The sequence below is a fragment of the Arvicanthis niloticus genome, chromosome 7 (assembly GCF_011762505.2).
Source record: "Arvicanthis niloticus isolate mArvNil1 chromosome 7, mArvNil1.pat.X, whole genome shotgun sequence".
NCBI lineage: Eukaryota > Metazoa > Chordata > Mammalia > Rodentia > Muridae > Arvicanthis > Arvicanthis niloticus.
In genome coordinates, this window is record NC_047664.1 from 40,533,444 (window position 1) to 40,555,225 (window position 21,782).

A 21,782-nucleotide genomic window follows, 5' to 3' on the forward strand; every position below is an offset into this window, starting at 1 on the left:
TCTGTGCACTGCCTTTTGTGTGGCCTATCTAGCCAACCTCTCTCTTCTGGCCATGCAGACCCATGTGATCCCTGTGTGGTACCCTGGGTCTTACAGCTCTTTAGTTCCTCCAGTCAACTGATTTTTTTCCTTTAGGCTAAAACTCAAGAGTCTCTGGACACTTCCAAGTTACAGGGCAATTGAGGGGTAGACCCAAGGCTTCTGCATCATGACCCAGTATCCTGTGAGCTGACATCTGCAGATGCATTTGCAGGCAGCAGGGAGGGGTGGATGGCCATGCCATCCTGGTCCTGGGACCACAGCATAACCGTGGCTCTTGAACTTGTGGTTTTAATGCCTCCTTAGCCTACCTGGCTGTGGCTGACTCTCAGGGGACACTAACGATGTTGACTCTCATGTTTTGGAACCCAAAGGAAATGTGAAACCAGCTCTCAGAGCATTGCAGCTGTTTTTGAAGAAGAGGCTAAGGGTCCCAAGGCTGAAAGGCTATGAGGTTTTCTGGAAGCGATGTCACTCTGAGACTCTGGGCATCAAAGTTGTACCAGGTGGATGCAACAAGGGTTAACTGTTCTTCAGGAGGGGACAGGAGTGGCCTTGCCACTCTAGAGGTACACAGAGACATGTTGGAATATCATAGATATGTATGCAGAGATAGGGGATAAGACAGCTCACTGGGCAGAGCAGTCACAGAGCCCACAATGGATTTACCAGATGGCCTTGGATCTCAGAACTGTCACCTGTCTTACAACCTGAGTGTCACTTGATCTCAGATGGAAGGAGGGGGTGGATCACTGCCTTATGCCCTATGGGACCAGCCCTGTGGGTGGGGGCATGCTAGAAGGCCTTCTGCTTGCTCTCCCTGCCCTGAGTGCCCCTCATTTTAACCTGGTTCCATTCTCCCCAGTGTCACAGCCTCAGGCTGCTCATGCCCCACTGGAGAAGCCAGCCAGCACTGCGATCCTGTGTAATACCTGTGGGAATGTGTGCAAGGGAGAGGTGCTGCGTGTACAGAACAAGTACTTCCACATCAGGTGCTTCGTGTGCAAAGGTGAGTGTGTAACTGACCCTGTGCTTGGCCACGGAGTGCCCCAAGCCAGGCTTCCCAGACACCCTTCTTACTCTTTTTCGGTCCAGAAAGCTCTCTGGACACACCTGAGCTTCTGTAGAGTTCTGAGCCATCTGGTGTGACAAAGGAATCCTCAGGGGTAGGGGGTAGGGAGACTCTGGGTCTGCAGATGCATGAGGCTGGCCCAGAATCAGAGAATCCAATCCTGGAGTCACTGGGGCACTACCCAGAGTGTCAGTGACCTTTGCCGGCTGTGCAAAATCAGTAGTTGGGGTTCAGGGGAGCTTGCTACACCAGATACTACTGTATCTCTCATGTAGTAGTGCTGAAAACATTCTAAATGAAAGTTATTCTTTTTTCTTTGCTTATTAAAAAGCCTAAAAATACAATGGTTTTTAAATCAAGGTGGGGACAAGAGGGGCTAAAGGTGAGCCAAGCTTCCCCAGTGGATGTGGCCAGCTTTGGAGCCTTCTCCTCTGCATTTCATGTGCATGCTGTGGACCAATGGTGACCAAACACATCTTCATCCAACACCCCAGAAATGTGAGAAAAACTACCAACAGGGTACAGTGGGTAGGACCCACCCACTGGACATGGCGTCCAGACTCACAGAGCTGGAAGTGTTAAAGGAGTGCTGTTCTACAGACCTGTGCACATGGCCCCTAGCTTGGCAGTGGTGATTGCCTGGACTGTATGGAGACTGGTGCTGCCTTCACCACAGGGACCCTCAGTGAAGGGAGGGGGTGTTAACTTTACTGTTTGGATACAAAGAATAGGAGCCAAATCGTTGGGATGTGGAGGTTCACAGGAGAGTCCAGAAGCTGTCAGAAAGGAGTCCACAGAGAAAATACATTTGGCTGCGACCTGAAGATAGACATTTGCCAGGCAAGAACAGGGCTGCCCTAGGTAGGAGGCAACACTACCAGTTCAAGTGGGGAGGGGCTGGTGACTGACTTCAGAGAGGGGAGATGGAGCTAGTAGCTTCTAGGGTTTTGATTCCAGGTCCCCTCATGGCCCCTGAACCTATAGAAGTGCCTGGCCATTTGTCTGTGGAGCCCCATCCCACCACTCTGGACCTTTGGCTCAGCTTCAATGTATAAAGTCCTGGTGCTTGAAAAGAGAATTTTCTGCAGAAGGGGCCACCCCAAAACACTCTTGGTATTGTCAGCTCTGTATGATCAACTTCCACAAGAGAAACACGGTCTGTGGGGTAGTCACAGGGATAGCCCGAGCTAGCTCTTACTTTATTCTTGGACCCTGAGAGATCTGCCTTCAGAGGCCCCATCTAGCACATGGGCAGTTGGCTTTCATTGTTGTCTCAAGAGCCACCAGGATTGAGGGGGGTCTAGGCATCCTAGACACCTTGGCCCTGATGCATTCTCACAATGACACCCCATCTTTCTAGTCCTTCCTCAGCTACCACACATGACAAAAGCAGCCAGAATCCTTTGCAGTAGCGATCCCAGGATGATGGCTAGAGCTGCTTGGAAAAAGAAATGGTGACATGGTACTTCACTCCCAACACAGCTAGGAAAACCCATGCCTCAGGATCCACAGAGTGGACATGAGTTGGTGGTTAGAGAGCCATCACACAGAGAGCCTGCCATTTCACACAGATCCAAACCATCAACCCCCACCCCACCCCAGGGGAAAGGACACAATAGTTCTGGGGAAGCTTTTCTCCAGAGAACAGCAGCCACTGTCTGCAGCCTGACCTCAGAACCCCAACACCTACAGAAAACGCTTGATGCAGGTGTGCATCTGCTTAACCCAGTGCTGGTGGGTAGGCAGAGATGGGAGGATCCCTAGACCTCACTGGGAAGCCAGCACAGCTGAATCCAAGAGTCACTGTCTCAAAAACAAAAATAAAGGACAGCTTGAAGAAGACAACTGGCATTGACCTCTGGCCTCTATACACACACAAACACGTACAAATTAAAAAAGAAAGGGAGAAATTAATTCCAGGAAGTGACCCTGACCCCGCCTTCTTACCTACTGCTGCCAACCCCTGTGTTCCCCAAACCCTCCAGGCCTCTGAACTTGATCCTTTTCAAACTGTAACATGATAGAGGCACATTGTCTCCATAAGGGACTTGAGTTACTGGTGAACTTGGACTTTTTATTTTTAGGAGCAGAGGACTGAGATGTCACTGTCTTGGGGTGACCTTGGAATCCTTAAGGCAGCCAGAAACAAGCAGGCAGCTGAGGTAGCAGGGCCAGGAGCTGGTGGAGTCTCTCAGCTGCCTGTGTCCCTCTCCCTGTACTACAGTGTGACTCATTGGAGTCTAATGTCTCTGCCCCCTGCACACATTTCTCCTTTAAAGACTGACCAGTGTTGTCACAGCTGTGACAGGCAGACACAGCCCAGAGTCAGCAACTTGAATATTTGTGACACTGCCTTGTCTCCAAGGCACTGAACTATAATCCCATGCAGTTCTGTCAGTCCCATGGCCTGTTCTTACAGAAGGGATATTTGTTTGATCTATGGTGGGATAAGATTAGACCTTGGGTTTCATTCCCAGACCGGGTGTGGAGAAGGAACCCAGCATGGCTCCAGGCTGGCATCGAGCCTTTTGTAGAAGTGATGGCAGTGGCAGCCATAGGCTGGGATAGTGGGCTATGAAGATGTAATAGTCTAAGTTTGACACTGGCATCTCTCTGTGCACACACAGGACATGGGGCAGGGTGGTGGCGTCCTCTTATTTTATATCGGTAGCCACATCTCTGAAAATGGCATTGTTGTGGAAACTTCTAGACTGTTCCATCTGAGACATTGAATGGCTCACTCACATGTGTTTCTGGGGCTAGAGGGTACAAGGAAGGAACATACTGTGTCCTCAGAAGTTGATTGGGGTCCAGCAGCTATTGGTGACCACAGCCTGCAAGTCCTCTCTGCTCCTCCACTAGGCTCAGCAATCTGGAGCTGTGTGTTAGGAAAAGGGACTAGTGACTCTCAGTGACCCTGTAGGTTCTTCTTCTGCTCTGGATCTGGCCTTGCCATATTACAGGAGTCAGGGGTTGAGGACTGTGGGAACCCAGAAAGAAGGGGTTGGGGAGTGAGAAGTTTCCCTGTGGATCTGGGGACCATATAGCAGCTCACGTGCCCTTCACTAGGCCCTTCAGTCCATAGCAGAGCATAGAGTGGAAAGCTACCCAGTGTCTGTCTGTCTGTCTGTCTCTGCCTCTCTGTCTGTCTGTCTCTCTCTCTGTCTCTCTGTCTCTCTGTCTCTCCCCCTCTCTCTCATGTACATGTGCACCCTGCTTAACCTCTTCTTCCACCACTGGAACAGCTTAGAGGGGCTCACAGGATCTTGGAGGCCAGAGAGCCTCATCATATCCTAGAAAAATTGGGAAGCTGGTTCTGTCCTCAGTTTCTCAGTGCTTTCTGGAAGCTTCTATATGGAAAAATACACTTGACTCTATGCCAGCAGGGGAGCTTGTGTCTGTCCCTAGAGCCCCATCCCAGGTATCCTTAGCCATTTGGATTTGTAGAAGCTTACATCAGGGGGGGCTGGGGTCAGATCTCCAGGAGATATGAGTTGGTCACTCCACTGACCCAGCCTTCAATCTTCTCCACAGCGTGTGGCTGTGACCTGGCCGAAGGTGGCTTCTTCGTGAGACAGGGTGAGCACATTTGCACACGTGACTACCAGCGGCTCTATGGCACTCGCTGCTTCAGCTGTGACCGCTTCATTGAAGGTGAAGTGGTGTCGGCACTTGGGAAGACCTACCACCCCGACTGCTTCGTATGCGCTGTCTGCAGGTAAGTGGTCCAGCCTCTGCTCTGCCAGCCTCTACCCCTCCTCCTTGCACATCTGCCCCCTGCCCTGGCTCCACCCCATCTCCACGCAGCTGCACCTCCTCCAAACCTTCTAGCCTTCCTAGCTCAGCCCCACCACAGTCCCTTACTCCTTACCTGGGCCCTGCCCTCCTACCCTTGACCATCTTTGGCTCCTAACAGATCCCAGCTGCCCCCACCCAAGCCCATAGCATACCCTGGCTACCTCTGGTCTCCAAGGCAACCATCCCTAGCCTGTCCTTGTTCTCAGCTCTACTCTTTTTTAACATTGCATCCTGCCATGCCTTCCCAGATGTTAGCCTGGCCATGCCCTCCCACTCCCACAGGCCCAGGCTCTACTCCCCATGTCCCAACCTGCAGATGCCACACCCCTACCACAGAAGCCTCACATATTATTGTCCTCAAATCTACCTAGCTACTGTCCTGGCTCAGGACTTCACATGTGACACTGCCCCCTGCCTCATCTTCATCCACCTCAGTCTGTCCCCAGTACCTCTGGAGCCTTCCCCAAGCTCCTTCCTCGAGGTGTCTCAGCCTCTTATATCCATGTATTTCTTCTTCCCTTCCTTCATTCAATCCATGGGTGCTGGCCCAGGGCTCCACCAGCATTGGTTCTGGACCTGTTATCTCAGCTTCTCAGATTCCTCCAGAAGGGGAAGACAGGCCCTGTGGAGCACTCATTGAATCACCCTTCCTCTTCCCTCTCTATTCTCCTTCCCTTCCACCCAGTAGGTTCCTCCCTCCTTCTCTCTTTGTGTCCTGTCCCTCTGGAACCTGACCCATCCTGGCCCATGGCTGTGTCCTTCCCATTACTGTGGTATGATCTCATAAGAGGCAGCTGGGAGAAGGCTGGGACTGGGAGGCCTGCTTCTGGTCCCTGGTGCCTGGCATAGCACAAATGAGCTCCCCGTGAAGAGTTGGATGCCAGCCTGGCAGCAACCTGTGTCATCTGAATGGTGGCAGCCTCTCTGAGGCCTCTGGGCAGCAAACACAGGCAAGAGTGAAGAGTAGAGCGAACGTCGGCATTTTCCAGCATCATAGCATCCAGCTTGTGATGTTACCCAGTATCATCATGTCTGGCTTGTGATGTCACCCACATCCTTTCCAAGCAGCTATCTATGGTCATAGCATGTACCCAAGGCTGGAGTTGAGCCTTTGACCAGAAGACATTAAGGGAAGGAAGCTCTATGGGGGACATTTTCCATGGAAGAGTTGCTGTGTGCTCTCTAGTGTGGATGGATCAGAGGTCCTCAGAAATACCTTAGCAATTTCCATATGGCATCAGTCATGGTTGGCCTGAGAGCCCACCTTGGGAAAACCACCATATTACAGTGACAACAGACAGTGCTGTTCAGGTTGTAGGTCAGACTGGGGCTCTGCTACCACACATACAGTCAGGCTAGACACTACACAGAGTTGGCTGCCAGCAGGCACACACTGGAGCTGGGGCCCAAGTTCAGGAGCAGCAAAGCAGAGGCCAGACTCCTGCTTCCTGCTGGAGGTTGAATCTGGAGTGGAGAATAGAGTGATGTGTTTCCTGGCCAGGGTGAGAGGGTAAGTGGAAGGGTGGTACTGACAGGATACGTGAGACAGGGGAAGAGAATGGGCCCTGCAAGATGCCATCAAGAGAACTCCACTCTGTGATGACAGTTGCCCAAGTGAAATGCTTTAAAGGAAGAACCCCACCCCCATGGCTTCAGAAGACTGCCCTCGATGAATGGATGCACAATGCTGCTGCTGCTGCCCACATCCAAGATGGGCTTCCCTTCTAGAAATGCTCTCAGATATACCCAGAGGTACACTGTAATGGTTGCCAGATCTTTCTCAATCCAGTCAAGCTGACAGTGAACATGAGTCATCAGTGGGTGAGGGCCAACAAAGCTGCTGTGAGTGCACAGTCTCCAGGGGACACAGAGTTCTGAGCCCTGAGGACCTTGTTGGTCATGCAGGGGTGGGCCTTATTGATAGGGTTCAGACAGCCCAGGAGCAGGGGCTGCTGTGCACCCACTGTGCAGGTGAGAGGTGAGCCTCCTTGGGATGTCCCTAGAAGCTGGCAACCTCCTGAGCCCAAGCTCCTTACAGGAGGAAGTGAGAGAGAGCCCTGCACTCAACTGCACAGAGTCTATGGCATCTGGGATTTACTTAGAAGTGGAGACCTCCAGATGAGACACCAACCAAAACCAGGAAAAAGTTAGCAGAGACCACCAGGGTGACATCAGCAGATACCACCAGGGTGACATCAGCAGAGACCACCAGGGTGACATCAGCAGATATGGACATAGGGACAGCCATGTCCATTCTGTTGCTGTTTCAAGTACAGGATTTCCAGAAGGCCATCTAGAAGCCAAGCATGTAACTTCTGAAAGTGATCAGGCACATGAGAGAAATGACTGGAAATTCAAGTGTAGCAGTAGACGCCTCCACATTGGTACACAGGGGAGTTGGTGTAGAGCCACTGCCTGCCTGTCCATTGGTCTGTAAGTCTGTCTGCCTGCTTGTGTAGGCAGGGGAGACCAAAAAAAAAAAAAAAGTCCTTTTAAAGTCATGGGTGAAGCTTGCCTAGATTTGCTAAAAGCTAGAAACCTATAGTCCCAAGATCTCAGTGACCCTAAAAAGAGATGTTCACAGTCAACCTTGTGTACAACATCCCAGTGAGAATGCCCCAGGTATGCACAGCCACACTGCAAAAAGATTTGCAAGCAAAAAAGAAAAGAAAGAATTCTTAAAAACAACAGGAAAAACACAACGACCACAACAGAAATCACCCAAAACCCACCATGACTACAGAGGAGCTCAGACCTCCAGGAGCTGTGCACACTGGGAAACAGTAAGAAGATGTCTGTAAGTGCCAAAAGGAGAATAAAACCCACCAAAAGCCTTCTGAAAAAGAAGACCAGACTCACAGCCCAAGGCTACTCTGAGGGATGAGTAATCGGATCCAGAGTTGACCTTGCTGATCAAGATGCCAGTTTAAACTGTGATTGAAATGTTCCAAAATTGACCGTGGTGATGGTATCACTGCTCTGGGTACGGCAACCTCGTTGGATTACACAGTGGGGCAGGAGAACAGTGAGCATCAGAAAACAGGCACTATAAAAAAAAAAGATGAAAACAAATCTTTATTGCACACACAAGAGCTGAGTGAGTTTGGCGGAGGGAAATAATGTCAAAAGGTATCAACAGAATCTCAGTGCAGCCAGGCATGTCAGCGCACAACCTGCAGTCCCAGCCCTGAGGAGCTTGAGGCAGGAGGATCCCAAGTTTAAGACTAGCCTCAGCTTTAGACTGAAGTTCTGCATCAGAACAGACAAACATAAAATCTAATTCAGGTAGAGAGCCAGGGCTCTGAGGATAGACCCTGCTGTGGCCTAGGTAAAAATCTCTCCCCCCTCCCCCAGAGGCTCATGTGTTTGGACATTTGGTCCCCAGCTGGTGGTACTGTTTGGGAAGGTTGTGGCACCTTTAGAAGGCAGAGCCTTGCTGGAGGAAGTGGGTCACAGGGGCATGTGGTTGGGCTCTATGGCCTGGCCCCATTTCCTAGTCACTCCCATCTCCCGACTCAGAACAGTGTGAACAGCACCTTCCACTCCTGTCTCCATGCCTTTCTCAATATGATGGGCTTCTACTCTTGAACTGTGAGCCAAGATAAGTTGCTTCTTGTTGGGCATTTTGTCATAGCAACAAGAAAATAACCAACAGAGATCAAATATGTAAAGAACTTTTACAATTCAATAAGAAACATCCAGGGTGAGCAAAATGGCTTATCACACATGTCACCTAAGAGCATACACAAATGACCAAAAGATACAGAAAACATACTTACATGAACATCATTAGCTGCCAGGGACATTGACCAAGGCAATTGTGAAATGCCGGCTGTGCCCAAGTGTGTAGATACAACATATGGTGGATAATGGCAAGGGATGACAATGCCATCCTTGGAGACAAAATCACACAGTAGGTGACCAGGAACTCCACTTTGGGAAGGAAGTTCTGTGATGCAGGTGTCACTGGTTTCAAGAAGGAACAGCCCAAGTGCCCTTCAACAGATGCAATGGAGTAGTTCTTAGCCCAGAAAAAGAACAGACTGGTGATGTGAGGAGCAGCCACAGGGGCAGATCTTGGCAGTGTGTTGCTGAACAAAACACTCACATATGGCTCTGTTGTCTACGGTGTGGGAAGTGTGGTTGGGGAGAGAGCCACGGGGACCTTTTGCGCTGGCCAGGTATTCCATGTCACATTGATGGTGATTATACTGCATGTCATTTTCTAGGATGTATCCCACTTATGCTTGTAGATTGGATGGCTGCTGGGCATTCACAGCCCTGGCATCTAAGCTAGCATGTTCCATAAGGGATGTCTGAAGGGGTAGCAAGCCTGTGATGCATGCCAACAGTCTTCCCTTGCATATGACATACAGGAACAGAGAGACTGAGTAACGTACTCTAGGTTGCACAGCTAGAGTAAGACTGAGAGCACATTAGAGATTGTCTGGGGTGCTCTCTCAATCCTAAAATCTAATTTCCTGGGGAGATGCATCATGTTAAGACATGGTGTATTTCAGACTATACCACTAGTAAGTAGGTGACAGGTGCAGGCACCTATGAGCTGCAGGGAACATGGGACAGCCAGGAAGGTTGCAGGACCAGCCAGCAAGGCCAGGACCTGGGCTGAGCCTAATCTGCCTAGGTTCTTCGTCCCCCAGAAAGAGTACTGTCTGCTGAGTTGGGAAGCCATACCTTGAAGTGACAGCAGTAGAGAAGAGCTGGAGGTGGCCAACAGGATGTCCACTCTCATTTCAGGCTGCCCTTTCCTCCTGGGGACCGTGTGACGTTCAACGGGAAGGATTGTATGTGCCAGAAGTGTTCCCCACCCACGTTGCTGGGCAACAGTGCTCACGTGGCCCAGGGCCTCCGGAGTAAGTGTGACCAGGCATCTGTAAGGATGTGTGCTGAGCTGGAAGCTGGAGTGGCCTCTACAGGACCTGGGATGGAGGCTGACACTGTAGGGCCTGCACAGTAATAGAACACTGAATTCTGGGAACCCAGTAAGAAACCCTCCTTCCCTTCCCCGGCCTCCTGCCGCTAAGCCTTTTGCACAGGTGGTGCCCATCATAACCACCTCAGCTTTTCCATCCTGTGTCCCTTCCATCATCACCCAGTTCTAGGTCTCCTCCCCCAGGAAGCCTTCCCAGTCTCCTCTCTGTCCTTCCCTTGTGGTGCTGGCAGGAGTTCGGGTCCACCTTGATGGTAGAGCCATATGCAGTGTGCAGGGCAGGGACAGCTGTCTCTGGGAATCCCTGTGGGTCTCTCCAGTTGCTGTCACAGAACTGCTCTGCCACTGGCAGAGCCATGCAAGGATGCCAGGGTGCCAGGGGCCTTCACAGTGAGCACTCCGTCCCTTGGCAACACTCCTTATACACCTTGCAGGAACACAGATAGAGGCTGTTGAAAGCAACTTCATGATGGCCCAGAGCCACAGAATCCCCCTGCAGGGCCTAGGCAGAAGAACCCAGACAGTTGTCCACTTACTACTCTAGAGTACCAGGCAGGCTGGTGGTGATGTTGCCAGCATCTCCCCCATGTCCCATTTGCATACACAGAGGTCTGCCCTCATTTGGAGGGATCAAAAAGGTCTCCAGATCTTGTTAATCCAGTCTGGGGACAAATCATCCCTGCCTGGGAGCTGCTGGCATAGAGCTCACAGAATGTGGCCCAGCACCACATAAAACCCTGCATGGTTGAGTGTTCCTGGAATCTATCACTTGGAGGGTAGAGGCAGGAAGATCATGAGTTCAAAGCCATCCTCAGTCGTAGTGAGTTTGAGCCCAGCATGTGCTACCCTGTGTCAACAAACAAAACCCCAAACTGTCTGTACTGAGCATGTGCAGACATCTTCCTTGCCCTTATTTTCAGAAGTACAGTGTGGTGACTGTTCACTTTGTGTCTGTGTGCTCCAGATAGCACTGGTCAAAGACACATTAAGCCTGTAGGAGGTGTGTACTGATTCGCAAAGACTATGCCTCTCCTTAGACAAGACTTCAGTGTTCAGGGGGTCCTGGAACCCAGCCCTGGATACTAAGAGGCAGTGTACCCACACATGCTGTATACACATATAATATACATATACATCTGGCACAGATACATGCACACATCCCCGTGATATGTGTCCCCACAGTTACCCCTGATTGCTTACCCTACACCCCCTGCCTGTTCCGATTTGTTGATAGCTCCCACACATCCCCCAGTGAATGACAAGGGCCTCAGTGTAGCAGCTCCCTGTGTGGAGGGATCAGCTGGCTTAGCAGAACAGGGCCAGACCAGAGGCCCAGACCCCCCAGGAGCATGGAGCAGGGCTGGGCACAGCTGGGAGGGAAGAGACTCTTGGGAGCCTGATCAGGGCTCAGACCAGGATACTACCACACAATGAGGAATGCTGGTCTTCATGGCTGGAATGGGGTTCAGAGAGAGAAAGCAGAAATGAGTGGAACAGATGCAGAAGGAGCTGTCTGGGACTGGGAGAGGCCCCAGCAGACTAGGGGTCAGAACAGAAAGCAGAGGGGAAGAGAATCCCAAACACAGTGGCCCCAGATAGCCAGAGGAGTTGGGATATATGGATCAAAGAGAATCCCCAGGAGGGGACTCTAGGCAGGTAAGTGTGGAGTGGAGGTGAAGGCTGGACTCAGCCCTCTCCAGGAAGGAAGTCCAGGCAGGTAGGGATGTAGGGCCAGGAGTAGGAGTAGCAAGAGAGAATGGGGCTCAGACCTCTCCAGGAAGGTCACGCCTTAGGTGAGATGCCGTGTTATGGTTAAGTTTATCATTCTGCCTCCAGCTAAGGATGGATTTGGGGTTGGTTTACCAGGTTTACAGCTGATCATGTATGCCACTCTCCAACCCCAGCCCAGCCTAGACCCCAGTACACCCTGGTGTGAATGGTTCTGTGCCAGATCCAATCTTTTAGAAAGCTAGTTCTCATTTCCTTCTTGGTTTTCCAGTCTCCAGCCCAGACTGTGTAGGGTCAATGCTCCTCACACGGGATCAAGCCCCACCATGGGCTACGCAGATGCTCCCTTCAACTGTGAGATGGGGTCCTTTTAGCATGCCACTGTGTCTGGTCCTCTCCTCTAGGGCTGCCCTGGGTGAGTCTGTGGGGCCTAAGATTCTGAGAGGTTGAGTCCAGGTCATACGGAGTGCTCCTGGGGCCCTGCAATATGAGTCCTCTGGGCCCACAGTGAAAGTAACTGTGTTCTCTGTTCTAGGTTGTGGAGGCTGTGGCTTAGAAATCAAGAATGGCCAGGCCCTGGTAGCTTTGGACAAGCACTGGCACCTAGGATGTTTCAAGTGCAAGACTTGTGGGAAACTCCTCAATGCAGAGTACATCAGCAAGTGAGTGTGGTGGGCAGAACCAGCCCAGGAAGGCCTTGCACAGTGCTGCAGGTGGGGCAGGGGTGTCCAGTCCTGGTGCACTGACTAGTCCTGCTGCTGGACCAAGAGAAAGGTCCAGGACTTGCTCTGGTCCCCAAAGCCTTCATCTTCTTTCCCAGCAGTTCTGCTGAAGTGGGTTGTGGTCTCCAGTTCTGACTTTACAGAACACCTGTCTCTCAGCCAGGTGTGGTGGCGCACACCTTTATTCCCAACATTTGGGAGGCAGAGGCAGGCAGATCTCTGAGTTCAAGGCCAGCCTGATCTAGAGTGAGTTCCAGAACAGCCAGGGCTACACAGAGAAACCCTGTCTCGAAAAGCAACAAACAAACAAACAAACACACAAAAGCACCAGCCTCTCTGTTGCAGGATGTTACAACCTGCTTGGTGCCTGGACATTCCTGGCACCAGATGTCCTGTGGAGCACATAACAGCTGATAGATACTAGTCACAAGGACTCACAGGGCTGGCTGATCCCATGGGAGCATGGGAGCCTACAAGCATGTGCTCGAATCTACAGTGGTCTCCCAGCATGTTGTTAAGGGGGTGACAGTGCCTGAGAAGAAGAGAGCATTTGCCAGAGGCTGTGGGACCACCATGAGCTGGGATATACTTTAGCTGTTGGATCAGAGAGGTGAGAAAGAAGGTTCCCACAGTGTAAATGAAGTGAGCTGGGGTTTGGTGGAGGTTGTTTCCCCAGCACAGGAAAGTTTTCCTCCATGCTCCAAAATTGGAATCCATATAGAGATTGATTGTGTGGAAAAGGTTCCCTATATGATTACATAGAGTGGAGTGCGTGTGCACAAATGTATACACAGACTTGCGCACACACATATGCACACACATATACACATGCACACACATACATGCACACATGCATACACACATGTGCCCATGCATCCCTCCATGCATGCATACAAACATGAACACATGTGTATGTATGCATGCACATGTACATACACACAAATGTCCAGGAGCACATGTGTAGAGGCTCAGTGGCCAAGATGTTCATGCTGGCACCCAGGTTGACAGTACATTCTGTCACCAGGGTCTGAATAGCAAGTAACAGGGGCCTTTCTGTGTTCCTGATTATAATACCATGTGGCCCATTGATCACAAAATGAAACATTGTCCCCAAACCAAAGTGAGCTTCCTTCCATTTAGACAGATGACTCTGTAAAGCCTGAGTCCCCTGGCCTCCAGCGCAGCCATACTGTGGAGAGTGACACAGGCAGGCAGAGCCTGGTGTGCAGGACTCTTTGAAGAAAATGGCAGTGTTACCCCCCATCAGGTGCCATCCTACACAGGGCGTTGGTGGCTCACCCACACCAGCATGTTACTTAGCAGCCTCCAGAGCCACCCCAGAACTCAGGGGAAGATCACATTGGTGTTGCCATGGAGATGGTATCTAAGAACTTCCTGGGTTTGCTGTAGCTACATGGGTTTGTGGGGTCTTCCAGTCTGCATCCTCCCTCCTTCTGGGAGGCCCCTCTGAGAGTTGAGATCAGTGGAGGACAGATGCAGAGGGGCACCCATCCCTGGAACATCCGTTCTGGGGCATTGTGAGGTTTCAGGCATTGAGGGAAGTAGTGTGGCACTCAGTTTAAGCCCTGACAGTCTTGAGGATGCTTGTCTTAGCCGTGGGAAACCTAAATAGAGTTCACAGTAGCTGCAGCCCACACAGTGAGCATGCTTTATAGTGGCAGGTGTCCATCTTCCTGAGACCTCTACACCAATTCCTGCTGGGTGGTGACCCGTGACTGAAGACAACTATAGCTAGCAACACTGGCAGTCTTGGGCACTGACAAGTGCTTTCCTTAAGCCAGTCCCCAGCATCGCCTTGCCTTATGACGACCTCACTCTCAGTGCTCCCCTTTTACTGTGGGAGGGGCTGATGTTCAGTGGTATTAAGTAACACACTTGAGACTTGGTATTTGGGTCCAAGGCTGTTTGCTTGTCTCCTCCCAGCAACCTCTTCCTGTCTTGAGTGTGGCCACCTACAACCTCCTTGCCTCCCCAAACCCTCCATTCCCTGTGCCCTCTCTCCCTACCTTTGTGGACCTTCATCTATTGCTAGGCTCACAGTGCTGAGGAAAAAGAATAGGTAAATTAGGAGATCTCCTGTCTGCACCATCTCTTCATGACACTGTGCTGATGGCTAGTTCATTTAATACAGAATGGAGTCAACCATTCTCCCGAGTGCAGCTTCCAGAGCAGTCTCCCTCCACACTGACCCCTGCTTCACTGGGTATTCAGTCATATTTGAAAACACAGGCAGAAGGCCGGCTTCACCCCAGGAGCCTCCACCTACAGCCAGAGGTGCCCTGTGACCTTCTGTTTTGTCGCACTTGCTTCTGACCTTCAAGTCACCCTTGCACCCTTGTACCCTTGTCCTTGGGAGGGTACCCTTGCACCCTCTCTGGCCCTTGGATGGAAGGACCTTGGGGGAGAGCCAGGTCTGTGACTTAGCCTTTCTCTTCCCAGGCTGCTTCTGTTCCTTATCCCAGTTTCTGGAGCCCCGCCTCTCTCCTCTCTCATCCAGTGGGCAGGTGGCCTGGCCCCTGCTCCTCTGTAAAACTACACGGGAAGTGGGTGCTTGTCATATGTCTCATGTGGTGGCAAACTAATGCTACCTGTCCAGGAACTGTCCCCTTAGAGTAGGAGGAAGCCCCCATGCCTCCATATTGTTGGGCAGTTCTCTTATGAGTTTTGTTGCATGTTGGGGGCCAAGTGGGTGACCCCATGCCCTCCTGACTGGCTGTCTCATTTCAGGGACGGGCTGCCCTACTGCGAGACTGATTATCACACCAAGTTTGGCATCCGCTGTGACGGCTGTGAGAAGTACATCACGGGCCGGGTGCTGGAGGTGAGAAGCCTGTGGGCGGGGCTGGCACTTTGAGGTCTTATCACAGAAAGAGCCCTGAATCCTGTAGCTGTCCCTCCCCTGTGCCCAGAACCCTCAGCATGCTCTCAGCCTGTTCTTGTCCAAACAGAGGTCCTGTTGATGCTTAGCTCACTCAGCTGCAAGTGCATGTCAACATGGGTCACACACCTCCTCACATGGGACCTGGGATGGGCGAGACTGGTCCTCTTGTTAGGCACAGCATGCTCTGATTTACTGTGGTAAATAAGGCAACAGTGAACATCTTTTTCCCAAGGCTCCTTCAGATAGATCCACAGAAACAGGGATGTGGGGCAAAACTGCAAACGCTTGTTCATCCTGTGGCAGTCACTGTAAATTGCTTGCTTTTAGGTTAGAGCCGTGGTTCTCAAGCTTCCCAATGCTGTGACTCTTTAATACAGTTCATGTTGTGGAGACCCCAGGCCATAACATTATTTTTGTTGCTACTTCATAACTGTAAGTTTGCTACTGTTAGGAATTTAAATATCTGATTTAATCCCCGTGAAAGGGCCGTTTGACCCCTTTCCAAAGAGGTTGAGAGGTTAAGAACCATTGGGTTAGCGTCTTCTGACCCTCTCCCACCCCAGCTTTTGATGTCCTGGCTCTGGGAAGGCTCTGCCTTTCCCCAGCCCTGAGGCAGGCTGGCAGTTCTGCCTCTCCTTCTCAAGCTTCCTTGCTTCTGCACTGGGATCTTCAAACTGTTGGAGTGAGTTGTGTAGTGAGATTGTGACTTTACTTTCCTGTGTGTCCCGTGAGTCTTGTCCTGGGTGGGGAGCACAGCTGGTATTCATACAGGCATATCCTGGTTTAGGAGAAAAGACCAACCTGTCCCATCCCACATAGGCCTGGTCCCACCCCTCACCTCCACCCCCGCCCTTCCCCTGCTTCTCCCTCTCCCTACGCTGGAGTTTTCCTCTGCCCAGGAGCCTTCCCTGATTCCCTCCCTGAACAAGAGCTCCTCGGTGGTTTTTGCTTTCATTATTTTTTTATTTTATTTTATTTTATTTTATTTTATTTTATTTTTAAATCAGGGTCTCATGAAGCCCAAGGCTGGCCTTGAACTTGCATAGTTGAGGCTGACCTCCAGTTTCTGATCCTCCTGCAATAGAAAGCCATGTGACCCCAGGAGCTTTTAAAACAGCTTAAGTGGTGTCTATCAAAAAGAGCATCTGCCAGGATCAGCCGGACAGAGGCCCCTGGGATGAGTGTGACTGTAACAACTATGTGGTCTCACCTCCCTAGACAGCTCACCTGGCCTCCCTGACTCTGTGTCCCTCCCCATAGCACACTGAGGCCTGCACTCTGCCTTTCCACCCATGGCCTCAAGCTCAAGAGACCATGTCTGTCTTCCCTTATGGACCCGGAGCTCCTGCCTCTCCCTTATACCTCAGCACCTGGGTACCTGGTCGACCCACACAGATGTCCCTCTTTCTTTGAAGTAACTCAGCCAGGTGTGGGGAATCCCCCAGCAGAGTCACACCGACTGTCCTAAGCCTCCCAACCTCAGCCAGATAGCACACCTTGGATGGCACGGCAACCTAATCTTATCTCACCAAGTTGACTCTGTGGGCTGAAGTGGGTGCATCTTGGATCTGTCTCTGCCATTGCTGCTGATACTAAAAGCACAGTTTGGCCCAGTTTACCATCGAGGCTGGCAGACCTTCACTAGAAAAGCTAGCCTGGGTGGGCGGACCGCGTCCAGTACTGAGAACTGGGCTATGAGAGAGTGAGTGAGGCTTGTATACATCCCATGTCCCAGCTCCGAGTTGCCCCAGGAAAAAGCATGGAAAGGGATGTCCTGTGAGGCCACTGGGGTTTTCCATGCATGAGGATAGTAAGGTAAGCACATGACCTCATCTATAGCATAAGCATCCTTATTGTGTGTCTCTGAGCCAAGTGCTGTGAAGTACCATTGGTGCACTCTCTAGACCGTGCAAAGGGGCTTTTCTAGCTGATAGGGCCTGGACAGTCCTGGTTTTCCTCTACATTCTACAGTGGAAAAGAAAGGGCTTCTCCAGGGGGTGCATGCTTTTGGTTTTGCCTTCTCTGGGGGCGAGTGTGCTGCAGCGGTGGTTAGCGGAGGTGGCGCAACTGAGTTGTCTTCTGCGGGCTCCACACAGCTCTGAGCATCCTCCTGGAGGGTGTGAGGTGGGAGCTGCGGGTGGAGACAGCCAGCTCTGCAGAAGAGAGCTCCACTGCAGTGGCAGTGGCACTGCCTGAAGCTGGCCCAGGCAGGCTGATGCCTGGCTGGTGATGCTGCACTCTCAGGGAGCTGCAGGGACAAGTGACTTATTGGAAGAAAGAAACAAGGACAAGAGTACGGAGGTTGGCTGGGGCAAGGGTGACACAGGCAGGCCGTCCAGTCTCCTGCGCTGAGAAGGGCTGGGGACAGACCCCGTGAAGGTAGGAAGTCTGGCAGAGCTGACAGAGCTGTGCTGAGCCAGGTGGGTGGGCTGCTGGCGGTCCCTACAGTCTCTCTTGCCCCCAAATGTCCTCTCTGTGAAGCCCAAGTAGGAGCTTCCTGCATTCCCCCACAGCAGCCTCATTTGTGCTGTTACTGTGAAGCAGGCATGGTGCCATCTTAAGCTGTTGGTGCCAGCAGCACTGCCCGGGAAATGTGTGTTCCTGGTGATGGAGGGTGCTACTCCCTCTTCTTGTCCTCCGTCACTCCTGTCGCAGTTCTGAGGAGTCTGCCCCGTGGGGACCTGTGTGGTCACAGGAGGGGACTAGCAGAGATGGACAGGTGAAGGCAGAGGTGCTGTGTGGGTGATGAGGCAGAGCTCACATCTGGCTATAAGGCTACAGCCCTGCAGTTTGCTGGAGGATTCATGAAGGGAGTCCTTTGGAACTGGGTATAGGAGAGAGGTGTGTGTGTGTGTGGGGGGGGGTGACCCTGGCAGTGCTCAGAGCCTAGTCCTTAGCTGCCACCCAATTTCCTCTCACTGCAAAGGTGGGGGTAAGCATGGTATGGGGTTGTAACTTGTCCACATTCTCTCAGCCCTGATGGCACCATGGTTTGAGGCTTACTTTCAGTACAGTTTTATACCTATGGCTATTGCCATGGTAACATGAGGCCCAGGGCTCCTTGGGACCACTAATTAATTCCTTCCTTACTTCTTTACTTCCTCCATTCCTCTTTTCTTTCCTTCTCCATTTCTGGTATTAACTCCTATGGGACTCACTGGGTCCCACTGTAAGCTGAGGTCCCCATTGTGAAGGATGTCTGCAGGAAAAGAGGCTGTCCGGGCTGCTCTGCCCTGGGTCAGGGACCCACACAGACATTTCTGTTTCCGAACACCATCCCCTGTCATGGTATTCGGACTTCCCCACTTCGTATTCCCATGGGCACATTCCTTGCCGCTCCATAAGCATGCGCTCTTTACTATCAGCAGAGAACAAACTGTTTTCAAATAGTTGGGAGCCTTTGAAAGCTCAATGATGACAGCATCTCAAGCCCCTAAAAACGGTGTGCTTGTTGTGAGAGTGTTTTCAGAGGACATGCTGGCTTATGTAAAACAAACGGAGAAATCGCTCCAATGAATGCTGACACCTATTCAGTATTTAGAAATTATATATTTGCATTTCAGCTACACACACACACACACAGCAACCCACAGACTTACACATGGATACAATACCTAGAGACACACAGAAAGGCACAGACACACAGCATGCCACATACAAACAGGTACACAGAGGCATAGGCATGTATTGCATAGACAACACATATAGGCAGAGAGAGGGAGAGAGAGAGAGAGAGAGAGAGAGAGAGAGAGAGAGAGAGAGAGAGAGAGGCATAAGTATATATACTGTTTAGGCTTGGGTCCTCAACTGTTTCCACATGTGTTTGGCCAGAACTCACTGTCCTCAGGGAGTACTTATGCTTGACCATGGACCTGTCTGAGGTGGCCCTCAGAGCACCTTTCAGGGATGCATCCCTGGGTGGACCCTAAGAGTGGATGTATAGATGACACAGCTTCTCAAGATGACTTCCTAAGTGAAGCTAATGGTGAGGATGAAGAGAGGAGGTAGAGACAGGAGCAGCCAGTAGGCCTCATATGTTAGTATCAGATCCTAAGAAGTGGGGAGCCAGTGGGGTGTTAAGGGGAGTGGGTATAGGGACAGAGCCAGAGTCTGGGAAGGGACTCCAAACCTCCAGGGCTTTGCTCAGTATGCACTAATTTGGTGGCTCTCCCTTTGAGAACAAGTGATTCCCACAGGGTCTCAGAAGAGCCCTGGGGACCCTGTGCTACCACAGCTACTGGTATCTCTGGGCTGCCTGACACCCACTCTGGCTCTTTGATTATTTGCTTGTGAATTACATTTCCTTACTGCACCATGGCAAATAGGACTTTTAGCATCTGGATTCAGTTTTTTAAATTCACAAGAAATTTGCAAATATGTCACGGTAGCACCCACCTGGAATTCCAGGTAGAGACAGGAGCTTTACAAGTTCAAGGCTAGCCTGCACTGCAAAGTGAGATTGTCTCTATGGACCAAAGGCTGGCCTATAGCTCAGTGGGAGAGCTGTTGCCCAGCCAAGGCAAGACTATAGATTCAAACCCAACACCGTATAAATAAAATAAGCAAGAATAACTTTCAACGGGAGGTGGTGGTGCATGCCTTTAATCCCAGCACTTGGGAGGCAGAGGCAAGTGGATTTCTGAGTTTGAGGCCAGCCTGGTCTACAGAGTGAGTTCCAGGACAGCCAGGGCTACACAGAGAAACCCTGTCTTGAAAAACAAACAAAAAAAAAAAAAAAAAAAAAAAAAAAAAAAAAAAAGAATAACTTTCAAGACTGGCCAGGAATGTCCCTGATGCAAGCAGCCACCAGCAGGCCCAGATCTACTTTCCAAAGGAGAACCTAGGGACAACAGGAGGCAAGTCCCGGTTTCTAGGTAACCTGTTTTATCACACTTAATCATTGGGTCTGAAAAAGAGGTTACTGGCCTCGGGTGTAGGAAGCTCAGTCAGGAAGGTCTGGATTTCTGCTGACCAACTGAGAAGAGGTTGCTTGTTCCAGCCTACAGAGGAGGAGAGGCAGTGTCTCAGGATATGAGGCTTCTGCCCTACCTTAGTACCACTGACTCTTTCTGCATGGATGCTGGGGACTATTCTCGGAGCACTGCCTGATAACCTGGCCCTGTGGGGCTGCAGGGGCTCCATGTCCTTATAGATCACTCACATCTGCATTGGAGGCTTTGATGTTTTGCTAAAGATGACAGTTGTTTGTTAGAAGGCATAAGATATTTTTCTGAAACAGTGCCAAAACCTCTTGGGCTCCTGATGCACTGTTCAGATCCCAGCCATCTTGAGCCTCAAGCAGGTGAGAGGCTAGGCCATCTGCCTGCTGGGGACCTAGGGTTGGTGACACAGATGTTCAGTGCTGAAGCAGCTTGCTGTTGATGCTTTAGGTCTTCCTGTAGGAAAACCCTGTTTGGGCAGATAACTGGAAGACGTCTCCCTGTGGTGGAGACACAGTGACAGTGGGCTATAACATCAGCAGTGGAGAGACTTACCTTTGGCTCTGTAGGCCTTGCTGGCTTCTTATGTTCCCTCTTGGGGGTTGGGAGGGAGAGAGGATTTGACGTGCCCTAGTGTACTCATGAGTCAAAGAGTTCTGTGGTCCTACTGCAACCTCTATTTTATAGTAGGGGACACGGAACCCCAAGACAGGTCACAAGGCCCAGGTCACACAAAGTAAGTAAGGGTCTCAGGTAGCAGTCATCCCCTGGCTTTTGCTGTGACCTAGGATGGATCAGGTGGCTTGAAGACTCATCCCCTCAGTGGGCTTCACAGTCAAATGGTGTTCTCTATGATACTTGGGTTACGGACCTTCCATTTTATCTTTCCATCACAGATGGATTGTTCCAGAACATAGAACATTTTTGAAACGTGGCTCAGCTGTTGTGTGCCGTGCTTTGCAGATGTGTGGTCTTCAGTAAGAGTAAGAACAGTTGTCTCTCCTAGCTGTGAGACTGAGAATGACTGTCTCATGTAGTCAAGATGTGTGGTCAGTGGGGGAGGGGCGGTGCCAGGAGCAATGCTTCACCTGTGGCTCTGACTTGGCTGTGGGGCTCTGTAGTAAGTTAGGCATGTGCTGTGACCATATGGGAAGACACCCACATAGAGTAGGCACTCCGTGACCACCTCCTCTTCACCATGTCCATTACTCTATAGTACCATCAGGTACAGGAACTGAGTTCATGGACAGTGGGTACAGGGAACCCATGCTATGAGTCACTGAACCAGTCTGTATGCTCTACGGCTGTGGCACTTTCTAGGAAGTAGTATCTGGTCCAGACTGGGAGCTTGTCAACCTGGTGAAAGCCCTGGCTCTGCCCTACTAGTCCTTAGGCCTTGGGTAGGTCTTCTGGCTTCTGTGAACCTCAGTTTCCTCATCTAAGCAGTGGGTGTGGTTTTGCCCACACATGGACATGGATGCACAGAAATCTCTGGATGTGTTGCTGATACATGCCTGACAGTGACAAGAGCACCACCAGGGCCAACCTCTTCCAGATGCAGAGGGATCCCAAACTGTGCAGTGAAGCACTGGGAATACACAAAAGCACACAAACTCCAAAGCACCCCAAG

At 51.1% G+C, this 21,782-nt stretch overlaps 1 protein-coding gene across 31 annotated transcripts in view; it reads left to right on the plus strand.

Moving 5' to 3' along the window:
• Positions 1-21,782, plus strand: part of Ablim2 (actin binding LIM protein family member 2) — a 124,334-nt gene that overhangs the window by 39,648 nt on the left and 62,904 nt on the right. For all 31 annotated transcript variants that reach the window (XR_013111810.1, XR_013111809.1, XM_076938378.1 and 28 more), the window contains exons 2-6: positions 905-1,048; positions 4,646-4,829; positions 9,668-9,783; positions 12,124-12,250; positions 15,059-15,152. Coding sequence is in view for 29 of the 31 variants with exons in the window: in XM_076938378.1 (XP_076794493.1) it covers positions 905-1,048; positions 4,646-4,829; positions 9,668-9,783; positions 12,124-12,250; positions 15,059-15,152 (665 nt within the window). In the remaining 2 variants the exon portion in view is untranslated. The remainder of the gene's footprint in view (positions 1-904; positions 1,049-4,645; positions 4,830-9,667; positions 9,784-12,123; positions 12,251-15,058; positions 15,153-21,782) is intronic.